Genomic DNA, 16,028 nt, shown 5'->3' on the forward strand with positions numbered 1-16,028 from the left:
TGGGTCCAGTGCATGCCTCTTACATTCAATCCGAAAAACAGCTGTATTCTCATTTTTCAGATCTGTTAGAACTGTAACAAAGTTTGGAATCATTTAGACTTGGGCTTTTGGCTTGGCCCGCTGGCACTAGTTGCAAATCGTGGATCTGGATCTAGGTCTAAACTCCAGTTTCTCCAAAGTTTTGGGGATGTTTGAACTGGGTGTTTTGGTTCATTACTAGCGTAAATTAAAATTATATTTCTCTCATTAGCTATAAACATAATGATTTTCCTCCTATTAGCCTTTTGTTGAAGATAAAACAACGAATCAGTTTAATATTGCATACACCTTCTATCAGGGGACTTGTGGCACCTTAGAGACTAACAAATTTATTTGTGCATAAGCTTTCGTGAGCTGCAGCTCACTTCATTGGAATGCATCCGATGAAGTGAGTTGCAGCTCACGAAAGTTTATGCTCAAATAAATTGGTTAGTCTCTAAGGTGCCACAAGTACTCCTTTTCTTTTTGCGGATACAGACTAATACGGCTGCTACTCTGAAACCTATCAGGAGACTGTATCCTGTCCTTAGAGGCGCATGACCTAGGGTATTAAAGATCTGTAATAGATCTTCCCATCTCTTAATACTAGCTCTATAATCTAATTCTTTCCTTTTTCTTTTTAAGCTTACATATGAGTATTTTGAAATAGAGGAAAATGAAGACTGCTCCTATGACTCTGTAACAGTGTATGAGGATGTGACAAGAGAGGAAGAAATAGGTTTGTTTTTTGGTTTTCAAAACAGGTCATTGATTCAGACCTGGCTTCTGTTGTTCTCATTTTGTATCTCCAAACACTATAATTTAGCAAGTAAAAACTTGACAGCCTGTAAAGTAAAGTAACAAATCAAAAAAGAGCAATTCCCCTTTACTGCCACTAGATGCTGAAATGAATAGTATTCTCAGTACAGTACACACTGACATTTTTCACCACTGTTCCTTTTCAGAGGACTATTATCTACTATCCATTTACTTAAATAGAGAAACACATCTATATCATTAAAATCTTGGGTATTTAAATTGTATCCTAAATGCAGTGCTTAGGAAATACTGCCAGATACGTGTTTTGCACCACTGGTGTTTGACACACTGATTATACAAACACCTTAGGTGACCTGAGTTCAGTTTGCTTTTCAGGGGCTTGTTCTTCTTCACTATCCCGGTGAACATTGGTGTAACTCTCATTAACTTCACTAGAATTGCTCCAGGCTTATGGCAGTGTACCAATAAGTTAGAGGAGAACTGGGCCTAAGGACTTGTGCTATGGTTTGTCAAGGGCTTGGAATACGTAATAGGCCCAATTCATCTCTGTGCTGGTGGTAGTGTTGGAGCAAAGACACAGGGGAGGTAGCTTGTGCCTCCCTTTATTCAGAGACTGCTGGGGACCAGATGGACCCTTGGTGGTCTAAGGAAGCCATCAGGACTGCCTTAACTTGTACCTCCAGCAATGGTTCCTATAGGCTTGTGCAGGAGTACAGGACTGCTATGGCCAATGCCTTGCCACTCCAGCCCATGCAGGAGATTGGGTGTAGTGGGATTCCTGCACTGGGGATATTTTCCAGAGGAGTCTTATGGTTACTTTCAGCCCCTTTGCGGCAGCATAGCAAGGCTGAATTCACCTGTAGGCTTTGATTACTCTTTACTGACTGAAATTGGCTTTGTTTGGAGGAATCTGAAAGCCGCTGGAGAATGTAGTTGTGCTGTTGGGAGCAGCTTTGTGTCTTTGGAAGGTAACAGTAGCTTTTTTGAGATGAGAAGGTGAGAGAAAAGGGAACACCGAACATCTAACGGTGTGGTACCATTTGTAAACTACAAACTAATCATTTTTTGTAATAACTTGGTCAGTTAATGACAGTGGGATGCTTGGATGATGCAAGGAAAGCCAAATCTCCAATGTATTCCTCCCACAGTTGTGAAACCTGATGAAAAGGACACAAATACCCACAACAGAACTGGCAGATATAAATCTATGAATGAATGCTCCACAAATCCTCATCTTGACAGCTGAGGTTAGACATGGACCAGATCTAATTATCCTGAGACATGGGAGGGAATCTAAGAACCTAAACACAAAATTGAATTTTGCAAATGGCTTCTGTATTTATGGACCAAAGTCCTGGATCCAAACTCCTTGAATTTTTGGGAAGTTTGGAATTTGGATTGAAATATTGTTGCTGAGTTCCATGAGAGCTCATTCTAACATATACAAAATTAGGTTTCTTTCCAATCACGTCTGTGTTTTGGAAAAAGTGTGCTTCTCCTTTCCACCTTCCCCTTTTCTTTTGTTGCCAGTAAAGGATATAATAGTTATATATAATCTTTTGTAAATCTTGGGTCTGTCTTTAGCTAGGTCTTGTGGATTTGCTGTCCCAGCGCCTGTTTTGAGCACCTCTAGCATGATGCTGATCATCTTTCATTCAGATGAAACCGAGACCTTTGGGGGATTCCAGGCCACATTCTCCTTCATTCATGTAGCAGGTAAAAGAATTGAACCATAGTGTATAGGTGGCAGCCTGCTTTGCCTTGGGGGCAGCAGGGGGCTCTGCAGCGAATCTTGGTATTTCACCTGGTTTTGCTCTGGGTAAGTCTCCTGGTAAAATGTAACTGAAGATTTCCGTCATCAGATGTTGTTCCCTGTAGATAGATTACTAAAATCACAAGAAATTACTAGTTTGCCTCTGTGACAAAACCAAGAGTAACTTAATTTGAGATGCACTAATATGCTATTTTCACTTGCTAGATTTAAATATATCAGATTCTAACAATGAAACAGCACCTCCTGAGGGTCTAGATACCACCACAGAAATTCCAGGTAAGGCAGCCTGTGATACACCTTCTTCAGTGGGAATGTGGTACAATTTGCGTGGGGAGGAGGGGAGAAGAATGGCTTATGATTGTACCTTGAGTTGCTCCAAGATGCTCCAGTTGAGAAGAGCTAAAGAAATAAAGGTGTAAAGAATAAAGAGTTGGCTTTAGAGTAGTAGGCCCTGATTGTCTGTCTGGTGCCTGCACCTTGTGCACTCACTTACACCAGTAAAACGTGGGTTTAAAATGCTACTATTTTGATTTGGTAACATTTTGCAAAAACTCACTTTGTACTAGTGTAAGTGATAACACCAGGCACTGGAGAATCATGCCTGTACTTTTAGAAATTGTCTTTTCACCCCTAAAGGTTTATAGAGTGGGGTGAGTCTGCAATATACTACAGACCTAAGGCTTATTCATTGTACTGTAGGTGATCTTACTCTTATGAATAGGCTCTTTTTCTGCAACAAGCATCTTCTCTTGGTAGTGGTGTCCCTACACATTTTGATGCATTGCAGCGGGGGAGGTTTAGGGTTAGGAAAAAGGTTGCTGAGGTAGGCTACCCTCACAGTAAATGCAGTCAAGCAAATGTAAACTCTTTCCCCCACTGAAAACTGAACTCTCCTTGAGTATATAAACCCTTTATGTTCCATATTAACAGATGACATCTGTGGAGTGCCTTCAAATCAGCCCAGGTTTCTCTTCAGTAGGATAATGGGTGGTGAGGAAGCTGTGCCCTTCTCATGGCCTTGGCAGGTCAGCATACAGATTTCAGCTGAGCACATCTGTGGAGGAGCAGCTCTTACCAAAGAGTGGGTTGTCACAGCTGCTCACTGCTTTACTTATAAGTAGGTACACGTGGAAAGAAGATACTATAAGATTTCTGGAGGGAGTTTTTTATCACAAAATGTCATGTACAATGTGATGGATGGATGTGTTTTGATTTAGTTCTATTAGATTGGTGTAAAGTATGGGCAGCTAACATCTTCTCATACAATTAATTTGACACATAAGGGGATACTGACAAGATTTATAGTCCCCAAATCTGTCAGCCCTGGGGAATTCCTCCCTGATTGTTCTGTGCCTCTCCATAGCATGAGCTGCCAGGGCCCATCCACAAATCCAGAAGATCATTCAGAATCTGTTTAGATCAGGCCTCCTGTTGATCTCCCAGGATCTATCTTCCCAGAGGGTTGTGATAGGCTTGTCATTATTAAGAAGCTCATAAACCCACAGATTCTACCCCTTGTTACTGGGATTGGGGAGGACACCTTTATGGAAGGAGTTAATCGTGGACCTTGGCAGCGGCAGCTCCCTCTAAAAATATTTTTTCCAAAAAGTACTGTAACTCTCGAGTATTTTCTAGATCATTTGTAATGAGTATTATATGACTGTGTTCATTTTGTACTTTAATGAAAAGCACATATAAAGATCCTCCTGTTCTTACTATTGGGTTTTCTTTCCACAGCGGGGGCTCTCTTTCTGCAAGAGCTTCTTCTCCCAGGGTTGAAATTCTGGTCCATTTTCAAATAATTTTGAGATTATCTTTTAAAATCAGAGGTCAAATTTTCAGAAGTCTTAAGTCCCATTTTGAGAAGTGACTCAGGTATTTAGGGTCCTAAACCCCACTGATTTGTTTTCAAAGGAACTTAAGCTCTGAACTGCCTAAGACACTTCTGAAAATGGCATTTAGGTGGCTTTGGAAATTCTACCCCAGGTGTCCTGCTTTTGCTGTATTTAAAAAAAAAAAAAAAAGAAAAGAAAAGAAAACAAACCTATGAGAACTGTGGTCAGAGGGAAATTTACATTGCATGATCTCATCACATCAGAATCTTTATATGGCCTCTGGTGGTTCTGCATTAATTGATTTTTGTCTCAACAGAAAGAGAAACAACTGTAAAGGATATGACATTTTTTCTGTTGTGTTTTGATCTGTGATTCTGTTAATCATTTTTTATTTTTTTTAACGAAAAACTGACGTGAAACTAAAAAATGATGTTAAGTGTTGATTTGGTCCCTAGCATGTCTATGTCCTGCTGCTTCTCTAGATGCTTTGTATAAAAATCAGACCCTGCAAGCTCTTTCCTCTTGGCCCAAATAATTCTTTTGCCTAATCACACTGCCAAGTTACAGAACTTGATTGTGCTGCTATTGAAGTTAGTCCTGTTGATTTATGGGATAGGATTGGGCCCCTAAACGTAAATCTTAGATTGTTAAGGATTAATCATGCCAGAGGTTGTTAGACAAACTTCATGGTGAGAAGAGCCCTGAGTATGTTCCTGCTTTCTTCTTTTTTAGGGAACAGTACAGAGATTTATGGATGGTGGTTGCTGGACTCCATGATATTACAGAGCAAGAGCACAGTCAGGTATGAATTAAACCTGGTTTGTACATTAAATACTTCTCACTACCTGGTAGCATGCAGGATGCAGCAGATTGAGTTGCTGTGCAAATATAAATGGAGGCTACACATGTGCACAAGGAAGTTTAAGTGCCATCACAGAACTCGTAGGTGAGCAGTAGTGAGCCCCAAACTCTGAGCACTGCCCCCAAGTCACAAGTGTGGAGGGTGCAAAGGGGGCAGCGCATGGTGGAGGAATGGCTAAGCCACAACTGCTCAAGTATCTTAATTCTAAACCCTGTAAGACCTGGTGATCGTTGCTAATACAAATGCTTTCCGGTGTGCTTCCCTTCCGCATCCCATTCTGCTGATTTTAGTTCCTGAATGTCTACGTTTGTATCTCTTACCTATCATGACAAGACAGCTGCTTTCCAGCAGTTAATCATTAATAAGGCTAAATTTTAGTCATGGGTATTTTTAGTAAAAGTCATGGACAGGTCACGGGCAGTAAACAAATTCACGGCCTGTGATTTGTCCAAGATTTTTACTATATACCTCTAACTAAAACTTGAGCCAGGGGACTGTGGGTGCTCGGGGGGGGGGGGTTCAGCCTGGGGATGCTGGGGGTGGTGGTCTGGGACCCCTGTTGGTGCTGGGAGGGGCAGCCAGGGGCTCTGTGCGCTGCTCCTGCCACAAGTGCTGGCTCCGCAGCTCCAACTGGCTGGGAATTTCAGCCAATGGGAGCTGCAGGGGTAGTGCCTGCGGGCACAGGCAGCACGCAGAGCCCCCCTGGCCACACTGCCTAGGAGCTGCAGGGACATACCGTTGGGAGCTGGGGAGCCCCCCCCGTAAGTGCTGCCCCACACCCCAACCCCCTGACCCAGCCCTGAGCCCCTTCCCACACCCAAACTGCTACTGCTGGCCTAGGACCCGCCCAGCTCAGGCAGCCCCTGAGCCAGCACCAGCCACTGCAGAGGTCATGGAAAGTCACAGAATCCATGACTTGCATGACCTCTGTGACAGACACGCAGACTTAATCATTAATAACCTTGGTGGTTCTTCATGCACCATCTCCAGAGCTCCAGGCACATTCATAAAACTGGAATGCTTTAAAGCACCAGGCTCCCAGCTCATTCAAGGAATTGTCGTGTCTTCCCTTTTCTAGAGAAGATCAGTGAAGCAGTACATTATTCATCAAGATTTTAACGAGATCACGATGGATTCCGATATTGCATTATTGCAATTGACTGAGCCCTTGGAGTTTAATCACTACGTGCGTCCAGTGTGCCTGCCTGAGAAGGATGAGGTGGTTCAGCCTTCTAGGGTGTGCACCACCACAGGGTGGGGTACTCATAATGAAGGTATGCAAGTTTTTTCACTTTATGGAGCTGTGCATACTGCAGATGTATTTTAACAAACACTACAGGGCACATGAGAAAGCAAATCGTATCTTTCTTTAGCTCCTAGAAAATTAATTTGTTAATTGGGATCTGTTCTTGATTACATAGATGGCGAGGTGTGCATGGGGCGTGGTAACAATCAGATCTATTAAAATGTGGTACAGTCTGCAGAAGGGGAGTACTGGAAACTTCGTCACTTGAACATTTAAAGATAGGACAAAGCACGAGAAAATGTTTAGTAGAGAGCAATCCTGCATTGTTAGGAGGAAGGGCATGGTGATCCCATGGGTATTTTTCAGCTCTCATGTCTGACACTGGCAGGAGGTAGGTGTATATCAGTGTTCATCAGCAAAAACACAGACCTGTGATTTTAAGCTATTTTTCACTTCAAGACAGAGAAAAGTCCAATAAACTTCAGCAATTGGAAGTCCCAATCCTAGTCTCGGAGGCATGTCAGAACTACTATGTAAGCCATCCCGGCAAGGTGACCCAGCGGATGCTCTGTGCTGGATTCCCTCTGGAGGAGGGAAAGGACTCGTGCACAGTAAGTTAACACAAAGTGCCGCTATTGTGCTTAACAGGGAACTGCAAAGATCTTTGATTTTTGAAATAGGGAGTGCTGAGATGTGAGTGGAAGGGTCTGTTTCACTGTGGACAAAAGTTACTTATCTGGTACATTGTGAAACAATTTGTCATTCCAACAGTGCCATCAGCTGTTCATATTACACACCCACCCACGCACCACAAAAGTGGCACATCGTGAGCCTATGATAAAAAAGAAGGATGAAAAGAAATGAGTTAAGTATGAATCAAACACATAATGAGTCAAGGTTTGTCATGGCAGCACATTGAAAAGGCAATGTTAATTTGTAACATAAACTATTTTCTCTTGCAATGTAGGGTGACTCAGGTGGACCATTAGTTTGTCCTTCAGAAGATTCAGGATTTTATACTCTGAGTGGACTAATAAGCTGGGGCTTTGGTTGTGGAAGGAAAAACTACCCAGGAGTATATACAAACGTTGCTGTTTTCATTGACTGGATCAGTCACTATATTAACAATACTGGTATGTATGGGGCGGGGGGAAAGCGACTGTGTTTTCTTTAGGTGCCCAGCCTGAGGCACATTAAAAGGGCCTAATCCTTTTCAGAGGGCAGGTCCTTAACACTTTCTGAATGGCAGGCCCCTTTAACATGTTTCAAGTTGGGCACCTGGGAATGGAGGCACCCAAAATCAGTACTCACTTTTTGAAAGTCTCAGCCTTGACTCTTCATCATATATTGGAGTAGCCAAACCACTGCTTGTGAGCCACATGTGGCTCTTTTACTGATAAAGTGCAGCTCATGTAGCCCTCCACCCCACCCCATTCTCCACCTACCAGACTTGTGGGGGGTGGGGGAGAGAGCTCTGAGCATCTGCCTTGCGGGAGGGTGGTGGGGTCTCGGGGCTTCTGCCCAGCAGGATGGGGGGCTCTCAGGGCTTCTGATATGCGGGCCATGCCTGCCGGAGCTCTGGGCTTCAGCCCTGCTCCTGCTGAAGCTCTGATCCCTGAGACCCTCCCCTTTAGCCCAGGCAAGCACTCCCTGCAGAGCTGAAGCCCCGAGCTCTGGCAGGTGCGCCCAGCTCTCGAACTTCTGAAGATTATTGTATGTAGCTTGGAGGGTCAGTAAGTTTCGCCCACCGTCATATATTATTATTCCTACCTTTGATTGCATTTCTTCAAGTCAGTAGTGTGTTTCCTTAATCTGCTCTGCTTTTCTGATTTTTCAAAATAAAATGACACTAGATAACAAAACAATTTCAGTGCCATCTCCATTTAATCCAGTGTATGAATGTGTAGTCTTGACAGGTTAGTTGAGAACCCTTGAAAGTTTTCACCAGGGAATCTTTTAAAAGTTTTTCCAGTTGTCATTTTTCTATATCTACTCAATTTCATACTATAAAGATCAAAAGACCAGTTCTAACAGGCCTTATTGTAGTGCACCCCCAAAGCACTAAATACAAACTTAGCATATAAGTCTGGCAAGAAAAGCAGATTTCTCCTCTGTCAGTAGGGTTCCAGCGGTGTAACGGTTGGCAGAATTTGACTTATAGTGTGTTAATCTGTCTGAACACGTTCCCATACAGTAAAGGCCAAATTCCAAACTCATTGATGGTCATCTGAATCTAGTTTCAGTTAAGTTACCCATTCTTTAACGTGTATTTTTGGGGCAGTCACACATTACAGGTTAACATAATTTCAGAAATCGGCAGGTATTAGAAGGAAGATAAGAGAGGGAGGGAATGAAATGAATGTGACGCTTGTCAGTCATGTCACTCAATGAACTATTGGAAGGTGCTCAAATATGACAGTGATGAGGGTCATGTAAGCGCCTGTACTGACTAGAATAAAAAAGCTAGTTTTCAGGAGCTCCCACAGAGGTCAATGAGAATTTTATCATCAACTTCGGTGGGAGTAGAATCAGGCTCCAGCTTTTTCAATTTGAGATCTGTTTTTCAGGTATGGAAGACATAATTGTTACAGTACTGGTGGCTTTGCTTTTTATTCATGAATTGAGTGGGACAGTATCTCTTTAAAACATACTGTGGCTGCCTTTGTGGGCCAAATTGTCAGCTGGTATAAATTGGAGCAGGTTTGTTGACTTCAGCATAAGAGTGATGATTTGTACCAGCTGAGGATCTGGCTGCAGGTGTCTAAACTTGTAGTGATAGCCACTACAGCAAGGAAGCTGAGTTAGAATGCAGCATAATCCACTTCTCTGCCCCATGGGGTGACTTTTTTTTTTAGTAGCAATTTTTAAACTTTGCAATACTTCTGCTAGTTAAGATAATTTAACATTAATTGCCAGTGTTGGTAATACATTTAACTACAGAAATTCTTGCTGAGGGCTTGTTTACATAAAATATAATCAGTATAGAGATGATGCAACAGCTTTGCTCTCTGTGCTGTTCACTAATATGAGTGCATTGCTACCATATGCAGGCAAGGCACAAGGATTTCCAAACTACTCAAACTTTCAAGACAACAGCTAAATTCAGTGAAGATCTGGTACCTTGCGTCATCTGCTCCAGCAGTTCTGCCTTCACAATGAAATTCTTCATGGCCTCTAGCGACCTTACTTCTGTGACTTCTGGGTGGCTTACAGTTTTCCAAGTAAAGATTAAAATTCCTTTGAATGCAGCTTTTGGACATTAAGCTCCTCATTTTGTATTTAGAAAACTCAGTGGATCTGTAAGATAAGGGATGCGTTTCATGGGTACATATTCATTTTAATCCCTTGCACCTTTTTAATAATATCAACATCCTGTACATTTAGCAGAGTTGTTTTGTTTTTTTGGTACATTTTACTGGGTCTGATTTGCCTTTCACGTGTTTACACCAGTTTAACTCTATTGATTGCAATGACTCTCATCAGTTTAAGTGAAAGGAGAATCAGGTCCATTGTGTCTGGCTTTGAAACTACACTTTATGAATTGTTGATAGAGGGCTCTAAATTGGTCATAGTCATCTATTAGTTTCTGTTAGGCTGCCCTCTTTAGTAGTGTCTCAGTCAGCAATGGACATGTTGACTGGAAGGACTGAGAAAGAACTGTAGGATTTGGCCCAATATTTTTATATGTAATATCTGACCGTATAATAAAAATAGTTATGCACTGAAAATGGCTGCATGAACTTTTGTAGAGTCTAACTGCTTGAGGGGTTAGGACTCCATTATGGTTCATAGATTCCAAGGCCAGAAGGGACCATTGTGATTATAGAATCATAGAATATCAGGGTTGGAAGGGACCTCAAGAGGTCATCTAGTCCAACCCCCTGCTCAAAGCAGGACCAATCCCTAACTAAATCATCCCAGCCAGGGTTTTGTCAAGCCTGACCTTAAAAACTTCTAAGGAAGGAGATTCCACCACCTCCCTAGGTAACGCATTCCAGTGTTTCACCACCCTCCTAGTGAAAAAGTTTTTCCTAATATCCAGCGTAAACCTCCCCCATCTTGTCTGACTTCCTGTACAATACAGGCCATGGAACTTCCCCAAAATAACTCTTAGATCATATCTTTTAGAAAAAGCATCCAATCGTGATGGAGAATCCATTGATGCCATTGGTAAATTGTTCCACTGGCTACTTACTCTCACCATTAAAAAATTATGCCTTATTTCCAGTCTGAATGTGTCAAACATCAACTTCCAGCCATTGGATCATGTTACAGCTTTCTCTTCTAGACTGAAGAGCCTGTTGTTAAACATTTATTCCCCTGTTGATACTTGTAGCCTGTAATCAAGTCACCTCTTAACCTTCTCTTTGAGCTTTTAGTTTATCAATCTATTTAGTTTATCACTATAAAGACTATTTTCTAATCTTTTAATTATTCTTATGGCTCTTCTCTAAACCCTCTCCAATTTATCAACATCGTTCTTGAATTGCGGGCACAGAACTGGACACACTATTTCAGCAGCAGTCACACCAGTGCCAAAGATAAAGGTAAAATAACGTCTCTCCTTGTGCATGAGATTCCTCTATTTATGAATTCCAGGATCGCATTTGCTCTTTTGTCCACAGTGCACACTGGGAACTTATGTTCAGCTGATTATCCACCATGACCCCCAAATCTTTTTCAGAGTCTCTGCTTCCCAGGATAGAGTCCCCCATCCTGTAAGTATGGCCTATGTTCTTTTTTTTCCTAGATGCATACTTTTTACAGATAGCGGTATTAAAATGCATATTGTTTACTTGCACCCAATTTACCAGATTGCTCTGAACCCGTGAACTCTCCTCTTTGTTATTTACCAGTCCCCCAATCTTCATGTTATCTGCAAATTTTATCAGTGATGATTTTATGTTTTCTTCCAGGTCATTGATAAAAATGTTAAATAGCATAGGACCAAGAATCGATCCTGCGGGACCTCACTGAAAACACCCGCTCGATGATGAGTCCCCATTTGCAATTATATTTTGAGACCTATCAGTTGGCCATATTTTAATCCATTTAATGTGTGCCATCATAATTTTTAATCATTCCAGCTTTTTAATCAAAATGTTGTGCGGAACCAAGTCAAACGCCTTAGATAATTCTAAGTATATTATAGACACTATTACCTTTATCAACGAAACTTGTAATCTCATTTTTTTTAAAAATCGAGTTATTTGACAGGAACTATTTTCCATAAACCCAAGTTGTTTGCATTAATTACATTACCCTCCTTTAATTGTTTACTGATTTGAGTCATATATCAGCCACTCCATGTTGGAAATGTGGATTACAAGGTACATCAGGGATGTGTAAAATGTAGGATTGTCACTGTTGAAACTTCAACCACTTGCCCTGCTCTATTCCAAAATGTTTGAACACTTAAATAGTTGATCATATCAGCTCAACAAGTAATGAGAAAGGTTCTTAGCATTATTTAACTAATTTAAAAGCATTTCAAGGGCCAGATCTGTCAGGTCAAGAGCCTAGAATCATACACAGAACTGATACAGATGCAAATACTGTAACAAGGTGGTCCTTGCAAATCAGATATTTTTACATGCCAACCGCAGTGGTTTACCTATGCCCACATGGCTACTTGCACACACAAATACCTGATTTGCAGATGGAATTGCAGCGACTGTCAAGGCAAATTAGCCGCACAATTGCACATGCATTTTTATGCATGGCTGAGTATTTGAAAATTTGCATCCAAAAGTCACTTTAGAAAATATCATAAATATAATGGTACAATATTTAGTTTAAAGAATAATCAAGTCTGAGAAGAGTTATTTTAATAACCGAGGTAAGTAGTCAGAATGCAGGTAAAGAGCCCAATTGTGATGATATCAATTTGAACGGCTAAATTCTTGTTGTCTTCAGAGATCTGTCACCAGGTTTATCAGTCGGACTCAATTGTTTGCAATCTAACCTTTGAGTGGTCTGAGACTTGGTCTTCTGATTTTATTTTTCTTTTATGGTGCAACTGAGAAAGTATTAGGCAACTGTGCAAAACAAAGAGAATATTGCTCTCCAAACCTGTGTGTCAGGCACCTTTGACAAGAGTCTTCCCTCCATTGAAAATATTCTGTCAAGACCTTACCAAAAACTCCTGGAGCACATGAAAATACTTCAAAATCTAAGGCTATAAAGCCTAGGGAAAGTGTGAGGAAAAGAGATTAGCCATTCACTGTCTGAAAAACAGTGGACACAAACTTATTTTTCATTGTTTGCAGTCTTTATTGCTGGTCACGTATACTGAAAGCAGTTCTGTTGCTTTTGCACAGCTCTGGTTATAACTTGGTTGATGTAATTGGATGTTTGATGTCATTCCCCTGTGTCAGAAAGGAATTTGGCCCTTAAATGCTACCCTTGAAACAGAATTGTAGGTGAGATTGAGAAGGTTGTGGTGGAAAACTGCTGAGGTTAAAGAGTCAAATATAGAATGTTATTTTGCCAACCTTTGTTTTTACTGTTTAATACAATTTTTCATAAGAAAGACTAGGGCCTGATTCTCATTTTCACTAAGACCACTTTATCCCGCTCCGGTAAATGACAGTTACACCTACTTCAGGGTCCTTTTTCGCTGCCATGGTGGTGTAAACTGACATTAGTGTAAATGAGAATCACGCTCCGAGTCTAAAATCAAGATGAAATCATTCTTGTTTCTTGAAATGCAAGTGAAAACAGTCCTCTCAGTAACAGTGTGTGGAAGCAAATTAAAGCTTTGCGTTGCATCTGGAATAGGCATTTGTTTTCTCCCTATTGAAATAATTAGAATTAAAAACAACTACTACTATTTCTTAATGTCCAGAACAAGTACGCAGAGGTGCAGGGTTTTGTTTCACAGCACGATCAGTATGTGAAACGGGAGTCCCAGTCCTGTGTGGGATCAAGCGTTCTGATACTCTGGTTATACGTGATGCATCTCTGACTAACCCCCTAGCTAATTAGCTCTGCAACTTTAGGCCTAGTGTGTGCATGTACGTTAGAATCCAACCGTGCAAACACTTTATGGACAGATGCTACACCTGGTAGAAAGTATTTGAAAGAAATATTTGGCCCTTAATTACTAGCACAGGCCCATGTCTTCTGAAAGAAAATGTGCTCTTGCTTAAAAAATTGGCGGGTTTTGAGAGAGAGTATGTCCATTGCATTAGAAATGTAGGCCTGACAATGGTATGAAACAGGAAGGTGATGTTGGCCTAAAATCTGCATCCGTGGAAAAAGATATCGGAAACCCCATGGATCTTACATGGGTATCTGTGTTGCCTTCGTGTGGCTCCCAACTCTTTGATTGCACTCCTCCCTTAGCCACTGAGGATCACACAGCTGACTCCTGTGTTATGCTGTTCCCAGTTCTCCACCTTTGATTGTGCTCAAGTGAGCCCCACTGGAGAACACAGAGTAGCAACAACTTGTGTGTCATAGTCGCCTTAGATATACTTTGTCAGGGAGCATGGAAAGCAGATATTCACCCTCAGGCTGCCCACACACCTTTTCCCTTGTGGGGGTCTCCAGTGGAGGAACTGCTGGCAGCGGCATCATGCAGCATGTGTTACTCGATTTGTTCCACATGGTCTTCCCAGGCCTACTTTTATCTTTCTTTATCCCTGCTGGCTTCCCTTTATGCTATGGAAAGACAAGTAGCATATGGGCCATAATTGTAATTTTTAATGGAAGAAAATTGCCTTCAAATATTGGATCTACACAAAAGGAGGAAACTTTTCCTTTCTCAAACAAGAGAGAATGGGCCTGATTTTTCATGCACTTACACCAGTGTAAATTAAGGAGTCGTTCCAGTTGAGTCAATAGTTTTACCTGTGTAAAACTGGACAAGTGGAGTAGAATCGGGCTTAATAGTTTAATGAAGGAATCAAAATTTTGCATGGTCCAGAATCCATCCTGTGGTTGCAAGAAAGGACCATCACTAGAAGAAAGTGAAAAATAATATTAGCTAGAAAGAGGCATCAGAAATGGTCTGCAATAATCAAAAGATCAAACAAAAATCCGCTCCTGAAATTCTTTCAAGGATTTCAAGACCCCTGTCTTGCATTCATCTTATCATAGGAATTGAAGTCATGTCCTTGAGAGAAGACAAATTCTTTTCCAACCAAAAGCACAGTTCAGAAGGCCACTGATAATCTAGTCATACAGCTCAGCAATCTCAGTAAAATATGCTGAAGGCCACATGTTTGAAACTAACATACAGTGAAGTTTTAGTTTCGGGAGCTGTTTTGTTAAGTCCCCAAACTGTAAGTTGAACAACATGGAAACTTTATATAAATATTATTTTGCTTTCATTAGTCTTTATTTTAAAATGTCATAAGTATAAATTGTTTTTCCAACTGAACAAATTAACCGTTATTCTGCAATGGAAAATAAGTCATGCCACCTTAATCAACATTTGTGGCATCAGAATTCAACAGCTTTTGTCAATGAAATAAATCTTACGCTGCCACAGAATTCCATGGGTCCTGATTAGGATAGTGTGTGGGCATTGCCCACTATGTTTCACTGACTTAAGGGATTCATTAATGTAACTACTGAATTGTAAACCAGGGCATCTTCCAGAGCACATCTCGGTTCTCTGGCAGTCTGAATAATGGGGGCGAATTAATGGCATTTGAGGCTAAACATTCTCCTGTTTTTGAAAGTGATGAGTGGAGAAAACAGTGGTAAGAAAGGTAAAAAATAGGAACCAAGAAAATAAGGGGTGTAGAGGTATTGGACTATGCAATTTTTCCCTCTTTTTAAAATCATACTCACTTCATTATATAACAACGGATGACTGCATGCATTTTACTTTCAATTTGGATAACTTCATTAGCATGACAAAATATACAAGTGTTACCAAAGTTAATGCACCAAGAAACTGTCTAGGACAGGTTTAATATGGTATTGAGGTTTAGTATCTTGCAACCTTTTTGTACCACTGTCCATAACCTGACAGTGGAAAATTATTGCTGGCATCTCTTTCTCTTCTCCGAGAAACAGCCGCGTTAGTCTGTATTTGCAAAAAGAAAAGGAGTACTTGTGGCACCTTAGAGACTAACCAATTTATTTGAGCATAAGCTTTCGTGAGCTACAGCTTACTTCATCGGATGCATACTGTGGAAAACACAGAAGATGTTTTTATACACGCAAACCATGAAAAAATGGGTGATTATCACCACAAAAGGTTTTCTCTCCCCCCACCCCACTCTCCTGCTGGTAATAGCTTATGTAAAGTGATCACTCTCCTTACAATGTGTATGATAATCAAGGTGGGCCATTTCCAGCACAAATCCAGGTTTTCTCCCCCCCCCCCAAACCCTCCCCAACAAACCCACTCTCCTGTTGGTAATAGCTTATCTAAAGTGATCACTCTCCTTACAATGTGTATGATAATCAAGGTGGGCCATTTCCAGCACAAATCCAGGGTTTAACAGGAAGGTCTGAGGAAGGGAGGCGGGGGTAGGAAAAAACAAGGGGAAGTAG

General features: G+C 41.2%; 2 protein-coding genes across 8 annotated transcripts in view; both read left to right on the plus strand.

The window, feature by feature from the left end:
- Nucleotides 1-9,655, plus strand: part of OVCH2 (ovochymase 2) — a 74,809-nt gene extending 65,154 nt beyond the window's left edge. For 3 of the 5 annotated variants that reach the window (XM_073347679.1, XM_073347680.1, XM_073347682.1), the window contains 9 exons: nt 664-757; nt 2,383-2,514; nt 2,777-2,848; nt 3,503-3,689; nt 5,140-5,209; nt 6,348-6,543; nt 6,975-7,126; nt 7,483-7,648; nt 9,566-9,655. In XM_073347679.1, the coding sequence (XP_073203780.1) occupies nt 664-757; nt 2,383-2,514; nt 2,777-2,848; nt 3,503-3,689; nt 5,140-5,209; nt 6,348-6,543; nt 6,975-7,126; nt 7,483-7,648; nt 9,566-9,615 (1,119 nt within the window). In that variant the 3' untranslated portion in view covers nt 9,616-9,655. Of the gene's footprint in view, nt 1-663; nt 758-1,946; nt 2,046-2,382; nt 2,515-2,776; nt 2,849-3,502; nt 3,690-5,139; nt 5,210-6,347; nt 6,544-6,974; nt 7,127-7,286; nt 7,649-9,565 lie in introns of those variants that run through there. The other 2 variants (XM_073347681.1, XM_073347683.1) reach the window with 2 other exon arrangements.
- Nucleotides 9,656-9,668: 13 nt separating this feature from the next.
- CYB5R2 (cytochrome b5 reductase 2) overlaps nt 9,669-16,028 on the plus strand; it is a 35,263-nt gene continuing 28,903 nt past the window's right edge. For all 3 annotated transcript variants that reach the window (XR_012159359.1, XR_012159358.1, XM_073347690.1), the window contains exons 1-2: nt 9,669-9,736; nt 11,141-11,233. Coding sequence is in view for 1 of the 3 variants with exons in the window: in XM_073347690.1 (XP_073203791.1) it covers nt 9,671-9,736; nt 11,141-11,233 (159 nt within the window). In the remaining 2 variants the exon portion in view is untranslated. The remainder of the gene's footprint in view (nt 9,737-11,140; nt 11,234-16,028) is intronic.

The sequence above is a fragment of the Lepidochelys kempii genome, chromosome 6, assembly GCF_965140265.1.
Source record: "Lepidochelys kempii isolate rLepKem1 chromosome 6, rLepKem1.hap2, whole genome shotgun sequence".
Classification (NCBI taxonomy): domain Eukaryota; kingdom Metazoa; phylum Chordata; order Testudines; family Cheloniidae; genus Lepidochelys; species Lepidochelys kempii.